This window comes from Neofelis nebulosa, chromosome 4 (genome assembly GCF_028018385.1).
Source record: "Neofelis nebulosa isolate mNeoNeb1 chromosome 4, mNeoNeb1.pri, whole genome shotgun sequence".
Classification (NCBI taxonomy): domain Eukaryota; kingdom Metazoa; phylum Chordata; class Mammalia; order Carnivora; family Felidae; genus Neofelis; species Neofelis nebulosa.
The window spans coordinates 153,303,472-153,323,676 of NC_080785.1; the positions used below are offsets into that span (position 1 = coordinate 153,303,472).

At 45.5% G+C, this 20,205-nt stretch overlaps 1 protein-coding gene across 3 annotated transcripts in view; it reads right to left on the reverse strand.

The window, feature by feature from the left end:
- PTPN23 (protein tyrosine phosphatase non-receptor type 23) overlaps positions 1-15,252 on the reverse strand; it is a 35,051-nt gene extending 19,799 nt beyond the window's left edge. Inside the window, exons 1-2 of one of the 3 annotated variants that reach the window (XM_058727142.1) lie at positions 15,086-15,252; positions 6,677-6,751 (exon numbers count right to left, since the gene is read on the reverse strand). In XM_058727142.1, the coding sequence (XP_058583125.1) occupies positions 6,677-6,751; positions 15,086-15,169 (159 nt within the window). In that variant the 5' untranslated portion in view covers positions 15,170-15,252. Of the gene's footprint in view, positions 1-6,676; positions 6,752-14,485; positions 14,505-15,085 lie in introns of those variants that run through there. The other 2 variants (XM_058727144.1, XM_058727143.1) reach the window with 2 other exon arrangements.
- Between the last annotated feature and the right edge of the window lie 4,953 nt (positions 15,253-20,205).

Consider the following 20,205-nt stretch of genomic DNA (forward strand, 5'->3'; position numbering starts at 1 on the left):
GACTAATTTCACTCAGCATAATACCCTCCAGTTCCATCCACATAGTTGCAAATGGCAAGATTTCATTCTTCTTGATTGCCAAGTAATACTCCATTGTATATACATACCACATCTTCTTTATCCACTCATCCATCGATGGACATTTGGGCTCTTTTCATACTTTGGCTATTGTTGATAGTGCTGCTATAAACATGGGGGTGAAGGTGTCCCTTCGAAACAGCACACCTATATCCCTTGGATAAATGTAGTGCAATTGCTGGGTCACAGGGTGGTTCTATTTTTAGTTTTTGAGGAACCTCCATACCGTTTTCCAGAGTGGCTGCACCAGCTTGCATTCCCATAGACTACCAACATTCTCTATATCAGCTATTCAGAAATTAGTACTAGCAAGGACTGGTAAAACATTAACCTAATCGAAAAATGTATGGATAGGATCTGCGATGGAGGGGCACCTGGCTGGCTCAGTCTGAGGAGACTGCAATTCTCGATCTCAAGGTCTTGAGTCTGAGTACACATTGGATGTAAAGATTACTTACAAATATATAAATAACTAAACTTAAATTGCTCAGTTGCTTTTCTCTACACCAACTCTTAACAGGTGAAAAATATATATAATAGAATGGGGAAGGACACTCAATAGCAACAACAACCAAAAAAATCTGGAAATAAACTCAACAAGACATGTGAAAAACCTACATGAAGGAAATTTTACTGAGAAGCCTGGGGAGGAAAAAAAAAAAGATACACACACACATACACACACACACACACACACACACACACACACACACGTGTGCGTGTGTGTGTGTGTGTGTATGTAATATATATGAAGAAATGCAGAGAAGAGCAACCTCATAAAGATATTAATTCTATCTCATCAACCTGTAAGGTGTATGAGCTCACAAAATTCCCAACACTATTCTGCAGAACTTGACAAAAAGATTCTAAGTTCATTGAGAAATACTCATTTGAGAATAGCCTTGGAAAACTTGAAAAAGAAAAGTTATCACCAAGAATTAGTCTTAGCAGATAGAAAAACTACAATAGATACAATACTTAAAATACTGTGGACCTGTCACAGGCAGATACATGGTGGAAGAGAACAGGAAATTCTGAAAAGACCTAAAGTACATATAAGAATTCAGTATAAGAGTGTTTCCAACAAGTAGAAAACATATGGAGAAAAAGTTAAAGTACAAGCTTCCCCTTACCTATCATATACTTAAATATATGTCATATAAAGACTTAAGTAAAAATCAACCAGTACACGTACTAGCAGAACATATGTAACTGCTCACAATTTTACATGGGTGACAAAGCTTTTCTGGGTGCATAGCAAAGCCAGGTAAAAGGAAGGATGGGATGGACCTTACACATTTATATATAAAATCTGAAGTGTGCACTAAAAACATAATAAACAAAAACAATGAACTGAAAAAAATGTGTATCATAGAAGATAAAGGAGCAATACCATTAATGTGTGAATAAGTCTTATAAAGTAGTAAGAAGAAAGGTAAAGGCACACATCAGAGATATTGCAGGTTCAGATCCGGACCAAAACAATAGAGTGGGTCAAAATGAATTTTTTGGTTTCCCAGTGCATATAAAAGTTATGTTTATACTACACTGTAGTCTATTAAGTGTGCAGTAGCATTAGATCTTTAAAAAGTTCATACCTTAATTTAAAAGCACTTTATTGGGGCACCTGGGTGGCTCAGTCGGTTAAGCATTCGACTTCAGCTCAGGTCACAATCTCACAGTTCATGAGTTCAAGCCCCACATCGGGCTCTGTGCTGACAGCTCAGAGCCTGGAGCCTGCTTCAGATTCTGTGTCTCCCTCTCTCTCTGCCCCACCCCTGTTCATACTGTGTCTCACTCTGCCTCTCAAAAAATGAATAAATGTTAAAAAAAATTTTTTTTAAAGCACTTTATTGCTAAAATAATGCTAACCATCATCTAAGCTTTCAGTGAGTTGTAATCTTTTTGCTGGTGGATGGTCCTGCCTCCACACTGATGGCTGCTGACTTGATCAGGGTGGTGGTCACCGATGGCTGGGCGGCTGTGGCAATTTCTTAACCAAGACAACAATGAAGTTTGCCGCACTGACTGGTTCTTCCTTTCAAGAACGATTTCTCTGTAGCGTGTAATGCTACTCGAGAACATCCGACCCACAATAGAACTTCTTTCAAAACTGGAGTCCATCCTCTCAAGTCCCGCTGCTGTTTTATCAACTAAGCGTACATGATACTCTAAATCCTTTGTTGTCATTTCAACAATCTTCACAGCATCTTCACCAGTATATTCCAGCTCAAGAGACTTTTTTTTTGCTCATCCATTAGAAGCAACTCCTCATCCATTCAAGCTTGATCATGAGATCACAGCACTTCAGTCCCATCTTCAGGCTCCACTTCCAGTTCTCTTGCTGTTTTCACCACACCTGTGGTTACTTCTTCCACTAAAGTCTTGAGCCCCTCAAAGTCACCTGTGAGGGCTGGAATCCACTTCTTCCAAACTCCCATGAATGTTGACATTTTGACTTCTTCCCATGAATCATGACTGTTCTTAATGGCATCTAGGATGGTGAACCCTCTCCAGAAGGTTTTCAATTTTACTCCGCCCAGATCCATTAGAGGAATCACTATCTATGCAGCTATAGCCTTAGAAATATCTTTCTTAAGGGGGCGCCTGGGTGGCTCAGTTGGTTAGGCAGCTGACTTCAGCTCAGGTCATGATCTCATGGCTCGTGAGTTCAAGCCCTGCATCGGGCTCTGTGCTGACAGCTCAGAGCCAGGAGCCTGCTTCAGCTTCTGTGTCTCCCTCTCTCTCTACCCCTCCCCTGCTCATGCTTGTCTCTTTCTCTCTCAAAAATTAAAAAAAAAAAAACATTTAAAAAATTAAAAAATAAAAACAGGAGGGGCACCTGGGTAGCTCAGTCGGTTAAGCATCCAACTTCAGCTCAGGTCATGATCTCACGGTTCATGGGTTTGAGCCCCACATCAGGCTCTATGAGGACAGCTCAGAGCCTGGAGCCTGCTTCAGATTCTGTGTCTCCCTCTCTCTCTGCCCTTCCCCTGCTCATGTTCTCTTTCAAAAATAAGTAAACACTTAAAAAAATTAAAAAAAAAAAAAAAAAAAAAAGAAATGGATTTCTTAAAGAATAAGTTTGAAAGCCACAATTACTCCTTGATCCATGGGCTGCAGAACAGATGTTGTGTTAGCACGAATACAACATTTATCTTGTACATTTCCATCAGTGCTCTTGGGTGACCATGTGCATTGTCAATGAGCAGTAATATCTTAAAAGGAATTTTTTTTTTTTTTTTTTTTTTTTTGAGCAGTAGGTCTCAACAGGAGCCTTAAAATACAGTAAACTACATTGTAAATACATGTGCTGCCATCCAGGCTTTGTTGTTCCATTTATACAGCACGGGCAGAGTATGTTTAGCATAATTCTTAAAGGCCCTAGGATTTTCAGAATGGTAAATGAGCACTGGCTTCAACTTACAGTCACCAGCTGCATTAGCCTGTAACAAGAGAGTCAGCCTGTTCTTTGACGCTTTGAGGTCAGACATTGACTTCTCCTCTCTAGCTGTCAAAGTCCTAGATGGCATCTTCTTCCATCAGGAGGCTAAGTTTTGTCTCCATTGAAAATCCGTTGTTTAGTGTGGCTGCCTTCACGAATTATCTTAACCAAACTTTCCGGATCACTTGCTGCAGATGCTACATCAGCACTTGCTGCTTCACCTTATATTTTTATGTTAGGGACATGGCTTCTTTCTTTAAACCTCATGAACCAGCCTGTGTTAGTTTCAAACTTTACTTCTTCACCTCTCTCAGCCTTCACAGAATTGAAGAGAGTAAGGACTTTGCTCTGGACGAGGCTTTGGCTGAAGGGAATGTTGTGGCCGGTTTGATCTTCTATCCAGACCACTCAAACTTTCTCCACATCAGCAATGGCTGATGTGGCTCTGTCATTAATCACGTGTTCACTGGAGGAGCACTTTTAATTTGCTTCAAGAACTTGTCTTTTCCATTCACCACTTGGCTACCTGGCTAACTGGAGCAAGGGGCCTACCTTTCAACTTTTCAGTCCATCTTGGCTTTCAACATGCCTTCCTCCCTAGGCTTAATCATTTCTAGCTTTTGATTTAAAATGAGATGGGGCGCCTGGGTGGCTCAGTCGGTTGAGCGTCCGACTTCGGCTCAGGTCACGATCTCGCGGTCTGTGAGTTCGAGCCCCGCGTCGGGCTCTGTGCTGACAGCTCGGAGCCTGGAGCCTGTTTCACATTCTGTGTCTCCCTCTCTCTCTGACCCTCCCCCGTTCATGCTCCGTCTCTCTCTGTCTCAAAAATAAATAACAGTTAAAAAAAAAAAATTAAAAAAAAAAAATGAGAGACATGTGGCTCTTCCTTTCACTTGAAAACTTAGATGTTATTTTAAGGTTATTAACTGGCCTAATATCAATATTGTTGTGTCCCAAGGAACAGGGAGACCCAAGGAAAGAAAGACAGGGGAACAGCCAGTTAGAGCAATAAGAACACACCCAGCATTTACTGATTAAGTTCAGTCTCATATGGAGTTTGTAGTACACAAAACAATTACAATAGTAACATCAAAAATCACTGATCACAGATCAGTGGGGTGCCTGGCTGACTCAGTTGGTGGAGCATGGGACTCTTGATCTTGGGGTGGTGGGTTCTAGCCCCCCATGTTGGGTTATCGAGATTCTTAAAAACAAAATCTTAAAAAAAAAAACACAATAAAGCAAAGTACAATGCAAGGCATGCCTAGGGGCACCTGCGTGGCTCAGTTGGTTGGGCTTCCAATTCTTGGTTTCGGCTCAGATCGTGATCTCTTGGTTTGTGGGTTCAAGCCCTGCATCCGGCTCTGCACTGTCAATGCATAGCCTGCTTGGGATTCTGTCTCTCTCACTCTCTCTCTGTCCCTCCCCCATTCTCACTCTGTGTCTCTCTCAAAATAAATACATAAGCTTTTTTTAAAAAAGTCTTAAAGAAAAAACAAAACAAGGTATGCCTATATAGAAAAGAAAAATAGGGGCACCTGGATGGCTCAGTAGGTTAAGTGGCCGACTTCAGCTCAGGTCATGATCTCACACTTCATGAGTTTGAGCCCCACGTCAGGCTCTGTGCTGACAGCTCAGAGCCTGGAGCCTGCTTCAGATTCTGTGTCTCCCTCTCTCTCTGCCCCTCCCCTGCTCACACACTCTCTCTCTCAAAAATAAATAAACATTAAAAAAATTTTTAAATGAAAAAAATAGAAAAATGGGCAAAGGACACTGACAATTCCTAAAAGAAGGTATACAACAAACACACTGACAACTGTGAAACCTTACTACTAATGAAATAACTGAAAATTAAAATTAAATACCCTTTTCAACTACCAGACCGCCAGAACTGAAAAGTAACAGCAGGAGTAGGCATGTATATCAGAGTTAGGGGTGCACATGAAAACAAGTGCATCCCATCTGCCCACTAATTCCTACAGAAACAATCCCATACGTGCCCAAGAATGCAGACAGGGATTATATTCACAATGCCGAAAACTGAAATAACCTAATGTTCTCTGAGACAAGACTAATTAAATTCCAGTGCAATGTGATGATTACAGGACATTCAAAATACTACTGTTCTACTTTCATCAATACAGAAACAAATCTACAATACATGAAGTGAAAAAAGCAGACCACATGAGCAGTCTGGATGGTGTATGATCCTACTGTGGTTTTATATAGTACACACAGTTGACACTTACAACAGTGAGGGGGGTACTGGGTAGGGGCACTGACTCCCATGCAGTCAAAAATCCACTATAATTTCTGACTTTCCAAAAACTTAACTACTAATAGCCTACTGTTGACCAGAGCCTCACTGATAATAGTCAATTAACACACATTTTGTATGTTATATGTATTATACACTGTACTCTTACAATGAAACTAGAGAAAAGGAAGTGTTAAAGAAATCACAAGGAAGGGGCATCTGGGTGATTTAGTTGGTTGAGCACTGGACTCTTGATTTCAGCTCAGGTCATGATCTCACAGTTCGGGAGTTCGAACCCCAAGCCAGGCTCTGTGCTGACAGCGTGGAGACTGCTTGTGATCCCTTCTCTCCCTTACTCTCTGCCAGTCCCTTGAACGCAAGCATGCGCTCTCTCAAAATAAATAAACTTTAAAAAAATCATAAGGAAAATACATTTATAGTACTGTACTATAAAAAAAATGCATATAAGTGGACCCACACAATTCAAACCCATGTTGTTAAAAGGTCAATCATATCATATATGTATATATATATATATATATATATATATACACACATGCACATATTTATATAATTTAACATATATATTTATGTTATAATTATATATAGTATATAAACATACATACACATTTAAATATAAGTATATAAATTATATATAAATATGTATAAATTATAAAATATATATGCAAAACTTTCTGAGAAGGATTTTTAAGTTTATCTTTTACTTTTTACATTTTTTTTACTTTTTACATTTTCTAACTTTTCTATCATTAATTTTGCTGCTTTTACAGAGGAAAAAATACTAAATTAGAAGAAGAACACAGTTCCAGGTGGTTTCTTTACCTCCCTATCAAACCAGTCCTGTTCATATGTGCATAAAAATACTATCCTCCTACCTGTCTGAGCAACTCCAGTTTCTTCAGTTCCTCATTATAGGCTTCTGGGTTCTCCCCATAATTCTTCAGGACAAACTAGAGAGAGACACATAGAGACACACAGAGAGAGAGAGAGAGAGAGAGAGAGAGAGAGAGAGAGAAAGAGAGAGAGAGATGTAAGCCAGGAATACAAAACACTCCCCGGCTCCCACTCCTGCCCAGAGTCCTTGGAAGTCACAGGTCAGGGCTCAGGATTGGGTCCAGACCCACAAGCATGAGCTTACCTCCTGGTCCACCGGGAACTCTACCTCAGTAACAGGGCAGCACTAAAAGCTGACCATGAGAGCCTCCACCTTTGAGCAAAATGGAAAGTAACACTGGATGACCCTGTGTGAACACCCTGGCTGGTCTTTGTCATGCTACTGCCCTCTTTGTAAAGTCCAGGACTCTGGCAGGTCAGGAATTGGGGAACTTAGCTGGCCGAAATAGGATCCTACTGAGCATCCCAAAACAGGCCACAAATTCAAGCCTCCTTCAAGGACTGGACCCTGCTGTGTTCTGAGATCACAACCATAATCCCAACCCAACAACCAACACAGACAAGAGATACCAAGTAAGAGTGGGAGTGCAAAGGCTTCTTCACCAGCCAGCCCTTCTCGCTAGGAAAAAGCACCACAGAATAAAGGATTTACATGAGGACAGGCCCACAGGCGTGTGATGGCAATGATCCAGACAGGAGACGGGAAAGTCACTACCCGCATCACAGAGGGGACTGGCACGCCCGCCCACAACAGCACTCTTCACCTCAGGAGCTGACTCTCTAGGACAATGAGCACACTCATCAGTCTGGAGGCAGAGCCTGGGCCAAAAGACCCCTTGTTTACCTAAGATCAACAGGCTAAGGCAGCTGAACTACTGCCACTGCAGTTCCCGCTGCCTGAGTTAGCAATCTGGGTGGGGGGAGGGGGGCAGATGCATCCATTCCACCAACACTGAGCACTGATGCCCACCTCACAGGTTCCCTGAGGTTCAAAGACTGAAAAGAGGTGGCCTCTCTGTCCAGCAGCACACTCGCACGATGTCTGTGGCCCACTCACCTGTCGTGAGGTCCCTTCCCAGGACCTATGCCACATGGCTAGGGAATTGGCCACATGGAAACCTGGAAGGCTGTGGAACAGCTCCTATCTGCCCTGGCAGGGAAAGGGAGAGGTGGGACAGACAGAAGGGAGGCTACTGCTGAATTTGTTTCAGCATCACCCAGTCACGCTCCCAAAACCTCTGACCCTGACCACTCTTCTGTTGGCTTTACCTCCTGAAAGTCCCATGTGTCCATGAGCTCTCCTTTCTATCCTCTTGCAACCCTTTCAAAGCTATCGCTTACTTAGAGGCCAGAATGATCTTTCTAGCACAACTCCAATGTCACTCCTAACTTCAGAGCCTTCTGAAACGCACACGCACCTGGGGAAAAAAATAAACCAAAATATGCTTTTCTTAGGATAGTGAGATTATGAGAAATGAGTTGCAATCTAAAGACAAAAATTGTAATCTAAAAAGAATGTGCAACAGTAGCTCCCCAAAGCCTCCAAGTCCAAATCTAATCTCCTAGGCACAGAGTTCAGGGCTCTTCACAACCTGCTCCCAACAGCCTTCAGAGACTGTCCTCTAGCATGTTCCAGGGACACCAGCCAACAGTCCTATGGAATTGCTCTCAGGTCTCAATACCTGTCCCCATGTTGTCACCTCTTCTCTATTAAGACTCAGATGAAATGTCACTTCCTTGAACTTCAGCTGCTGCTCTCTCTACATTCCAAACATGCCTGCACCAGACTGTGCCTTGTGGCAGGGTCATGCCAGTGACACCCCTCCAATCCACACCAAACAATGAGTGCATCAGGAACAGCAGGGGCCTCATTAGTATGTGTTAGATCCTCAGCAAATGGCTGCCTTTACAGGAAATGCAGAGGAGGGATGAACAAATTGAAAATACTAAAAGGAGACACTCCGAAAAATTCAGAAGATGGGACATTCTGCCCAACAGGGCCTTCTGTAAGTCCTTTGACAATATGATAAAAGCCATGAAAGAAATCTTCCTAGAAATGCTCAACTATGCACAAACGCAAAAATGTGCAAACAATGTTAGGAGTTCGCAGACACTCTGAAGCCCGTTTATGGGCTCCTGGTTTACAACCCTCGCTTGGATCTAGCCAAACCTATTCTTCTCAACCAGCCTCCAAACACCATAAATATAAAGTGTGGCCTGGGCTGTAAGGTAGAACTTGACTAAAATGGGAATGTATTCCTTGATTAATCCCCTTTTGGTAAGAGGTTTTAGAGTAACAGTACACACAGCCCGGAGGCCCCATGGGATAGAGGGATACTGGAGCCTTAGAAACAAGGCTTCTCCTGGCATCGCTAAAAACACCTGTCCTTGCTGTTCACACATGGTGAAGGAGAGAGAAAGGCTGCCCCCAACCCCAGCAAACTGTCCCTAAGAGGTCACCTTTCTACCGGTCTCATTCCTCCTCTAAGATCAGCAGCAGCAAAAACTGACTGAGCTCCTGCCACAGACCAGGCTCTGTGGTGAGCACCTAAAAAGTTCCTCAAACTCTGTAACAACCCCAAGCAGTAGATACTATTATCATCACCATTTTACAGATGAGGAAATGAACAAACTGAGGCAAAGAGGTCAGGGCATCTGCCGAGTTCACAGCACTAATAACTGATGGAACAGTAACTAAAACCCAAACATTTGGGTTTCAGAGCCCAGGTTCTTAATCACACATTAGACCAATTCATTCCCTCTATTTTTAATACAGTTCTCATAAATAATTCTGGGGAAAGAGAGAAAATGAATCTCTAGCCACATAGTGAATCTCATAGCCACAACAGAGCAGCCAGGTTATTTTTTAAACTCTGATGGAGTCCTCTATGACTGCAGATCACTCCCCCACCAAAGAGAGGAAAAAGGCTGGCTGAAGGTTCTAGAGTAAAAAACAGAGACTATCTTGCAGTCTGTGTTCTACAGAGCTCAGAACAAAGTCTGGTCAGGATGTGAAGCTCCCGACAATCTGAGATGGAAGGCCTAGCAGCAGGTCACTGCCACCATAGAAGGCAATGACAGGACCCCGATGCACCCACACAACCAACAGGTAGTTAGGGTCAACAGGACCCAGAGAACCTCCAGAGCCCGGCCGGGCTTTGAAGAAGTTGGGGATCCTTTTCTGAGGAAACAATAAGACCTATGGACATGTCTATGTTAATTGAGAGCATGTCTAAGGATCAGAGCCACTGGTGGGGGTGGGGGGGGGGGGTGGGGGGGGTGTGGAGAAGAGAGGAAGGAGTTACAAGTGCAAACAGTAAGAATACAAAGGCCATTTCCAGAGAAATATCAATACAGTATGCCAAGACCTCTCATAGGTACTCACATGCATTAATTCTTGTTCTCACAGGCTTAAGAGGTATATTATTTCTATGTTATAGGTGAGAAAAATGAGGACCAGATTAGTTATATAATCATTTGTAGCAGCTGAAGGTCACCTAGCAATTAAGTGGAAGGGATGGGACCTAAACCAAGGTCGGTCTGATTCCAATGTCTAGGCTATTTCCATACTACTCTGCTCTTTTAGTGAGCAACAAATGGCACAGAATTTTGTAGGCAGATAAGATCACATTCATCACAGATGAGAAACATCCATCCTAGGTCCTGCCATTCTTTTGCAGATTGGAAAAATGGAAACTAGAGATCAGCAATGGCTGTGCTAGAACTCCAAGCCAGGTTTCCTGACTCCTGACCCAGGGATATTCCTTTTGTGTCACTTTCTCTTGTATTAATTAGCATGTTCTCATTCTTCTGTGCATGCTTCCCCCACCCCCACCCCCAGATGCTGGCGGTGTTTAGCTTTTGCTCTTAATTTGATAGAACATCTTGGAATTTCACGGTACTAATTAAAGCAATAATCCAAGAAGAAAAGAGAATAAAAGGCATCACAGGTGTAAACATTACTTTCGTTCACTGTACATATATTTCTCTTTTCTCCACTTGCAGAATTTACTCAAATATGGGGAAATGGGGGATTCCTTGGGCTGGTCCACAGAAATACACACAAAACTAAGTCCCACATATAGGATTATTAATAAATACAATACGATATATGCTTTGCTACTGAATTTCACATGAGATTAATTTTATTCAGAGAAAGGAGTTGGATTGCCCCTTGGTGTCAGCAAACCTAAAACCAAATAACAAGCCAACAGCACTGAGGATGAGAACAGAGTTTCATCCTCGCCTAGTCTAACCTCTGTCTCTACACTCAAGGAATCTCTCCCACATCTCTTCTAAACAACACCAGCAAGGACAACTCAAGTTACATCTCCTGGCAGGTGCCAGAACTAGACTAGGTCATTCATCCAACACTTATGAAGCATTCTCCACACATAAGTATTTATTACTTCCCGAGGAAAGGAAAGAATCTCAAGTGAAATGGATACAGGCTTTTGGTGTAGGAGATTAAAATCAGAGAAGAATGAACTGGACAGTGCACGTCATCTGTTCCTGGAGCCATTCTGCTGTAAAACACAGTGGGCAGACAGGCTCGGTAACTCCAGATCTATGGTAAGAGAAAAGACAGGTCACCACCACAGGTAGTTGGCAATGTCCCATGCTCCTCACTGTTGAGAAGGCAGGGCCCCCTTTTAGGCCTCTGGCCATTTGATTTCCTTTTCTATGTAGCAAGTGTTTCAAAGGAGTCAACTATCCCATGAGAAATCGCAGCGGGGAGGATTCCACAAACCTGAAAAGGAGGCTTTACCTACATGTGAATAAGATCAACAGTAAGAAGAGGTAATAAGAGTGTGCACTCTGTGGTGCAGGTCAACTGAGTGTTAACAGCGGTAGGCCCGGTCTGAATTTAGGAGTGTGGTAAAACAGCCAGGCAGCTAAAGGGGCCCTGAGGAGGTATGGTTCAACCTGAGTGATGAACAGGAAGAAAGGAATTCCAGTAAGGACCAGAGCAAGAACAATGACCAGATGTGGAAGGAAAAGAGACTGAAAGTTCCTATAGGAGAGGCCTGGGGGAATGAATTAGAGAAGGAGGCTGAAGCCAAGTGGTGGCAGGCCTTGAATAGTAGGCAGATTCTCTGGAGGAACCTGGTGGAAAAGTGGAGATTCAGAAACCAATCCAGCTAAGGGTGGGGAGGAGAGAGGCCAAGAAGTCACTGAGTTGGCAGGGTGGCTACTACATGATACATCTGCCCTTGAGGATAGATAACCATGTGGGCCCTAGAAGGTAAGCTCCATGAAGGCAGGAATTTTTACCATAACACATAGCCCTGAATTCCCAGGGCTGGCACATATAGTCACTCAATAACTATTTGTTCAATGAATGAATCAGAAATGGATGTTAACGCCTAAGTCCAAGTGAGCTTGACTTAAGCTCTAATGCAGTTGATTAAAGGCAGGTATTTGAGACCAGAAGAGGAAACAACTTCAAACACCAACACCTGTCCCCAAAATCACTCAGTGATGAAAAGTATAGGTCAGCCTTCATCAGTTGCCAATGAGTCAGCACTCTGGGCTCCAAAGCACAGGAAACAAAGTGAAAAGACAGCAGCATTTTCCCACTAAAAAATTATGTGGGTCCAGGTATCCCCACCTAAAAGCTTGGCACTGCAGCTCAAAACCATCTGCTGTTCTCTTGGCTCTTATTTCACATTATTCCATAATTGAAGGCGTCCATCAGGAGCGAAAACTAATACTAACCACTATGAAAGGTCTTTTCAACAGCCCAGGCCTCACAGAGAAACAAGCCCTTTAGCTATCTAGAAAATTCCTATTCATCTTTCAAAACCCACCAAGCCTTCTCTGATGGCCCCTCCTTAGGCTGGTACTTCTGTATAGTGCACATACACTTCCACTAATGTTACCATTTAATTTTAAGTTTCCTCTACTAAACTGAATTCTTTAAAAAAGAAAGAAAGAACAGTCTCTTATTCATCTGTATTTCCAAGGCTCAGCATAGTGCTCAACAGGTTGACCTCAACAGAACCATTCTTACCCTAGTATTCTACATTAAATTCTACCTCTCAGCTCCAAGTCATTGGTGAAGGTTCCCACAGCTGAGAGAAAGGGTAGAAGAAGACAAGGGTACGAGTGGCAGAGGCAGAGTAGGGGCTCTAGGGCTGAGGAGAGGAGTCCAGGTCAGGAAGAGTTCCCAGGCTGCAGTGGCTTCTGCAGTCTTCTCTGCAGGAAGAGATCCAGGGTACTCCGAGGGAGCTGGCCCTTCTCGAGCCCAGCCTACCCACGGGCTGCTACTCCTTTTCAGTGGGTTCACGCAATTCAAGCCCCAATCTTAACCTATCAAATAAACTGGTGGTATCTTCCCCAATCCCAAAGAGGAAACAAAAAGAGGTGATGTCTGCAAAACGAAGTTTCTTCTGCATCTGATACCACCTCAGGCTAGATGGTAATGAGCAACTACTCCAGCGAAGTCATTACTCACATAAAACCTTGTTGGTTAGGCAAGAGTGATCGGAATATCAAAGGATAAGTTAAAAACAAAACGTCTCTTAGGATTTTCTGGGCTAGGATTTTATCCACTGGATTTCCATAAATGTATGGTCACCGTGTCTGAATTCCCTTTAGACTGTCATTCAATCATTTGAGAAATGTTTTCCTGAATGCCAACTATGTAGAGGGGGCCCTGCTAGGCTTCGAGCAGCATGCAGATGCCTCCCAGGTCACTTAGAATTGAATAGAGGAATTAAAACATAGCACACATACTGACACCAGGAAAAGAATGGAAAAAGGGATTCAGAGAAGGGAAAGATTAATCCAGATGAACGGATTCAAGAAGCCTTTTGGAAGAGACAGAACTTAAACTGGACCTTGAAAGATGGACAGAATATACAGACGTTAAAGAAGGATCCCATTCCCATCCCATAAGGCAAAGACAAGAGTTCTTCTGGGTGGGAGAAAATCCACAACCAAAGGCAGAGAAGAGCAAATATACAGAGAATGTTAAGGGAACAGCAAATGGCTGAATGTGAACAGAATCTGTAACAAATACACAGATCAAGCACACACTGGACCCTCAAAAAATACTGAAGGAACTGGGGTTGGTCAGGCTGACCTCTAAATGGGTTGGGACTGAACTAGAAAACAAAGGAGTTTTGTTGTTTTAGAAAAAGTCATCTAATTGTGCTTGTATGAGAGAGCAGATAGAAGACCAAAGTCTGAGGAAAAGGTAACAAAACTCTTAACTTTTAGATTAATCTAATTTCCTGTCCTCACAAATGAGGAAACAGACACCCAAAGAGATTTCATGACAGAATCAAAGGAATACAAACTGTGAGTGTCTGAACTAAGGCAGGGGCAGTGTAAAGAGGAGGGAGATAGTTTACTGGGGTAACTACTTCCAAACCTACTGTCCGTCTTCTATTCCTCTTCTTCAGCACCCTGCTGGGTGGTGCACTGCCTACATTACCTGGGACTTACTTCGGTAGCTGCTCTACTGAAAACACAAGGATGCCAACCTGCAACAACCTGGCTCCTTTTCTCTTCTGCTCTGACCCACTGCAACTAGGTGGCCCTCCCCACGGGAGATGTCTCAGAGGGCACCCGATGCTCATTCAACACACCCGGCCCCTCTCTGTACCAGCCCCACCTGATCTCGCCACAGAGGTCTCTTCCTCCATCACCACCAAACCTGCCTGCCTTCCCCGTCCAACTGACGGTTCAACACAACGACTGCAAATGTTTCTTCAGGAGCTACAACTGTTATCCCCTTCGGGCAGTTAAGAAAAGCAATAACCCTCCCCCCAAATGACAAGGACTTGTATCTTTCGGTCCAAGGGGGCTCCTGAATATGGTTCTTATTCTCAAGAGACCGGAGAGAATCGCACTAAGTGTCAGAGAGACCCCAAACGCAGAGGTCAGGCATTCTTCTGGTTCCCATCTTGAAACACACATGCTGAGCCATCACCGGCGTCCATCCCAGTCGGCTCCTGGACTGATAGCGCACGGAGGGCACAGTTCAAACTAGACGGCCAGGGCCGCCCACCGCTCCCCCGCGGGGCGGTCCCGGCGTGGAGGAGGGGCGGAGCAGAACTAGGTCCGGAGCGTCACACGGAGGAAGTCTGGTGCCTCGGTGGGGACCGTGGATGGCCCGGAGAAGTAGGGAAGCGGGTTTTAAAAAGGCTGCGGATGCTGGCCCCGAGCGGGCGAGGAGGGGAGAGGAATGTCTGCGGAGGGCGGGGGGGGGGGGGGGGGGGGGGGGGAGGAACCAGGCTGAGAAAAGCCAGGGGAGGCCCCTCCTGGCCTCATCCGACCCTGCGACCAGGGCCTAGGGAGATGATGGACGCGCAGGGGGCGTCACGCGCTGGCAGACGGAGCTACGCCGGAGAGGTGGGGGGGGGGGGGGGGGATGCACTTACCTTCTTCACCGCCGGCTGGAAGAGGAAGTCACCGGCCTCCTTCAGGTCCAGCCAGATCATGGGCATGCGGGGCACAGCCTCCATGGCGGCTTGTGCCCGCCGGCCACCCGGCCGCTCCCCTAGCTGCCCCAGCTGCTGCCTCAGCCTCGCGCCCCGCCCCTCCACGCCGGAAGTCACTCGTCACGCGGGGCCGAAAATTGCACACAGGGCCTGTTGGGAAATGCAGTCCTCCCCCGCGCAGCCTTCAGCGCTAAGCACAGCTGCCGTTGCGCATGCTCACTCCTCCGCGGGGAGGGCGTGGAAGGCGAGTCTCCAGCCCCCTTCGAAAGGGTGTCTGGGAATGATAGTCTTCCTCCATTTAGCTGCGGAGCCGGGGCAGGGTGGTTTTCTCCTCCCTAGCCAGGACCTGGGGTCCTGGCCTTGGCCTTGTCGCTCCTGTGTCGGAGCAAGTGCATTGGAGCCCATAAGCTTATAGTCCCAAGTAGAGTCGGGGACATAGAAGACAGGGGCAGGCGTTCTATAAAGATAACGTGGCAAGGGGAGCCTGGCTGGCTCAGATGGTGGAGACTGCCGCTCTTGATCTCTGCGTTGTAAGTTCGAGCCCCAGGTAGGACGCAGAGATAACTTAAAATCTTATGGGTGCCTGGGTGGCTTAGTCGGTTAAGCGACCAACCCTTGATTTTGGCTCAAGTCATGATCTCAACAGTTTGTGATATCAAGCCCCACTTGGGGCTCTGCACAGGGAGTTAGTGTTTAATGGGCATAGAGTTTCGGTATGGGATGATGAAATAGTTCTAGAGATGGATGGATGGTGGTAATAGTTGCAAAACAATGTGAATGCACTTAATGCCAAATTGTACGATTAAAATACAAACTTTATGTTAGGTATATTCTACTACAATAAAATTTTTTTGAAAAGAAAATGCAGGACCTTGCAATTATTTTTTTTAAGGGAAGGGAAAAATTGACCAGTACCTTAAAAGAGGTTATTTCTGGAAGACCATCTCGAGGTCGCCTGGCCATAGGTGAAGGCATTGAAGATAATGCCCATGCCCTGAAAAATCCCAACCATGAGGAAGAGGAGAAAGTTGCCCCAACACAATTTATAGTAAATGAGTTGCAGGAACATAAAGTAGCCCATCTTGGGGTCCTCTGATTGTGTGGTAGTGGCCAGCCATAAGGGAATCATTAGACCTGGACACAGCAGCTGGGACCAGAGGAGGCTATGGCGGTGGGAGACATAGCATAGCATCGCTGAGCAAGGAAAGAAGCAAGATAGGACATGGGACTATGAAGCAGGCAGCTACAGGAAGCAATTTGGCCACAGGACAGACAGTTTAGGCCCCAAACACGAGACAGCAAAGGGTCAGGATTAAGCAGTTGGAAGTCAGTATGGACTGGAACAGTCAGAAAGGGACAGGACAGGGGCGCCTGGGTGGCGCAGTCGGTGAAGCGTCCGACTTCAGCCAGGTCACGATCTCGCGGTCCGTGAGTTCGAGCCCCGCGTCAGGCTCTGGGCCGATGGCTCGGAGCCTGGAGCCTGTTTCCCATTCTGTGTCTCCCTCTCTCTCTGCCCCTCCCCCGTTCATGCTCTGTCTCTCTCTGTCCCAAAAATAAAAATAAAAAATAAAAAAAAAAAAAAAAAAAAAAAAAAAAAAAAAAAGAAAGGGACAGGACAGGTTGGGAGTAGGAAGCCTCCTCCTAAGACAGGGAGGACCTAGAGAGGCAGGCATTCCAGGTGGGTGGAACTGCAGCTACAAAAGAGATCTCTGGCTAGGCTCCAGGATTCAAAGGAGCCAGGCAGATGGGTCCCTACCTAATCAGTTTCCTAGAGCAGCACCTTTGGCCCTACTGTCCTTCCTTCCCCTAGCTTCACTCTCCTCTTTTCTTTTTTTCAACTTTTTTTTTAATCTTTATTTTTGAGAGAGACAGAGCATGAGTGGGGGAGGGGAGAGAGAGAGAGAGAGAGAGAGAGAGGAGAGAGAGAATCTGAAACAGGGTCCAGGCTCTGAGCTGCCAGCACAGAGCCTGACACAGGGCTCGAACTCATGAACTGCGAGATCATGACCTGAGCTGAAGTCAGATGCTTAACTGACTGAGCCACCCAGGTGCCCCTCACTCTCCTTCTCTTTAGAATGGGACCACCTAGGGGCGCCTGGGTGGCGCAGTCGGTTAAGCGTCCGACTTCAGCCAGGTCACGATCTCGCGGTCCGTGAGTTCGAGCCCCGCGTCAGGCTCTGGGCTGATGGCTCGGAGCCTGGAGCCTGTTTCCGATTCTGTGTCTCCCTCTCTCTCTGCCCCTCCCCCGTTCATGCTCTGTCTCTCTCTGTCCCAAAAATAAATTTAAAAAAATGTTAAAAAAAAAAAAAAAAAAAAAAAAAAGAATGGGACCACCTTGTCCCCACGTGGTGCTTCTGGGGTTGAACTACAATTACAGATATGATCACAGACTGAGTGGCTTTAACAGCAGAATTTAATTTTTTCACAATTCTGGAGGCCACAAGTCTGAGATGAAGGTGTGTTAGCAGGGTTGGTATCTTCTGAGGCCTCACTCTGGTTTGTAGATGAATGTCCTCTACCTGTGTCTTCGCATGGTCTTCCCTCTGTGCATGTCTGTGTCCTAATCTCTTAGGACACCAGTCATACTGGATTAGGGCCCACCCTCATGACCCCATGTTAAATTAATAACCTCTTTCTCCAAATACGGTTACATTCTGGGTCCCGGGGGTTAGTACTTCAACATATGCATTTGGGGGAGACACAATTCAGCCTATAACACAGGGTCAGTGATGTAAAGGGCAGTTGGTGTGAGACGTATCAAAAACCAAGAGGTTCTGTGAGAGGGCCTTGAATGTTAAGGCAATGGGTAGGGATAGGCCATTGGAGGCGAGACAGCAGAAAGGATGTGCCTGGGGTAAGAAGTGCCCTCCCAATGCACATATTTCCTCACAGGAGTGGACAGAGTGGGAGTCTGGGGAAGCCTAAGACTCCATAGGACTGAGGAAGAGGAGAACCCATCACAAGGGGGCAGCAAACACCCCATTCAGCCAGATCAGTTCACCCCTTTCTCAACACAATCCCATCACACTCAGCAGGGCTGGAGGTCCTCAGAGACACAGACATCCACCCCCCATTTTATGGAAATGGAAATTGAGGCCTGGATTGGTGAATGGATCGCTCAAGTCTCCCAGCAAGCGAATTGTAGAGTCCAGGCTGGGCCTGGGTATCGTCCCTCCCAGCTCAGTTATTCAACAAATATTTACTCAACACCCCCTGTGCCCTGTGCCCTGTGCACCGTTCTAGGTGCTATTGAATAAAACAGGTAAAGATCGAGGCGCGTGGGTGTCTCAGTCAGTTGAGCCACTGATTCTTGATCTCGGCTCAGGTCATGATTTTGTGGTTTGTGAGTTCGAGCCCCACATCAGGCTCTGTTGGTGGGAGCACAGAGCCTGCTTGGGTTTCTGACTCTCCCTCTCTCTGCCCCTCCCCAGCTCGCTTGCTCTCCTTCTCTCAAAAATAAATAAACTTAAAAAAAAAATTTTTTTTTCAACGTTTTTTATTTATTTTTGGGACAGAGAGAGACAGAGCATGAACGGGGGAGGGGCAGAGAGAGAGGGAGACACAGAATCGGAAACAGGCTCCAGGCTGCAAGCCATCAGCCCAGAGCCTGACGCGGGGCTCGAACTCATGGACAGCGAGATTGTGACCTGGCTGAAGTCGGACGCTTAACCGACTGCGCCACCCAGGCGCCCCCCAAAAAAATTTTTTTAATAAAACAAGCAAAGATCTCTGCCATAATGAGCTCACAATCTAGTGAGGGGTCACAGACATTAACAGAATAAAGAATATACGGTATGTTTGATGGCAACGAAGAGCTATGGTAAGACAAAACATATAAAGCAGCAGAAAAAGGAGGATGGGAGTATGAGGAAGGGACATTTACAATTTTGTATCTATACGGGGTGGGGTGGGGAGAAAGATTCACTCAGAAGGTACTATTTGAGCAGAGATCTGAGGAAGTAAAGGAGCAAGCCAGGGACATAGCTAGGGGAAGACAGTCCTAGAAAGAGAGAAGAGAAGAAAATGCGAAGACCCTGAACCAAGATTGTGCCTGGAGAACAGTAAGGAGGCCAGAGTGCTGAGTCCAGGGCTTGTAGAAAACAGCAAGAGATGGGGTCAGAGAGGGTGGAGGTGAGGTCGGGGGTTGCATGTGGTATACGGTCCCTAAAACCATGGTGTGGACTTGGACTCTTCCTTGGGTGGTCTGGGGAACCACGGGAGGGTTTGGCACAGAGGAGAGATGATCGTACATAGGTTTACAGGTTACACTGGCTGCAATATTGATGGACTGGGGAGGAGGATGGTGACTCGGAGGAAACGCCCATACCAAGAATTCTGGATTCCCAGGATTCTGTTCTGGGCCCTACAGAGAGGACGTGGGGGCAGAACTGCTGCCTCAGGGTCTTCACAGAGAGGACCCGGGCACACACAGGAAACGTGGGGTGGACTTGAGGAAAGAATATACCACAGGGAAGAATGGGGTGGGATTTGGTGTGTGTTTAGGCCACATCGCCTCCACAGAACAGGGTAGAGGGTGGGTAGAGTGTGAATCTCGGGGGTGGGGAATGGACAGAGAGCCTAATGGGGTAGGTGAGGAGAGAAGTCTTCCTAGAAGAAGAGAGGTTATCCTCACACTGTGCAATTCCTGTCAAACTCCCAATGTCTGTGTGTGTGTGTGTGTGTGTGTGTGTGTGTGTGTAAGTTGACAAGATGTGTCTCAAATTTATATGGAAAAGCAAAGGTCTAAGAAGAAAGTATACAGTCTTAAAGAAGAGAAACAAAATGAGAAGATCTGTTCTACCAGATGTCTAATCCTGTTAGAAAGATGAGTAATTGGAACAGGGTGGGTATTTCATCAGGAACATAACATTAGACCATTGGAACAGTGTAGAAAACCCAGTAACAGACCAAAGCCTCCCATGTCCATCTTTTATTATTTTTTAAAAATTTATTCATTTTGAGAGAGAGACAAAGAGAGAGAATCCCAAGCAGGCTCCATGCTGTCAGCACAGAGCCTGATGTGGGGCTTGATCCCACTAACCATGAGATCATGACCTGAG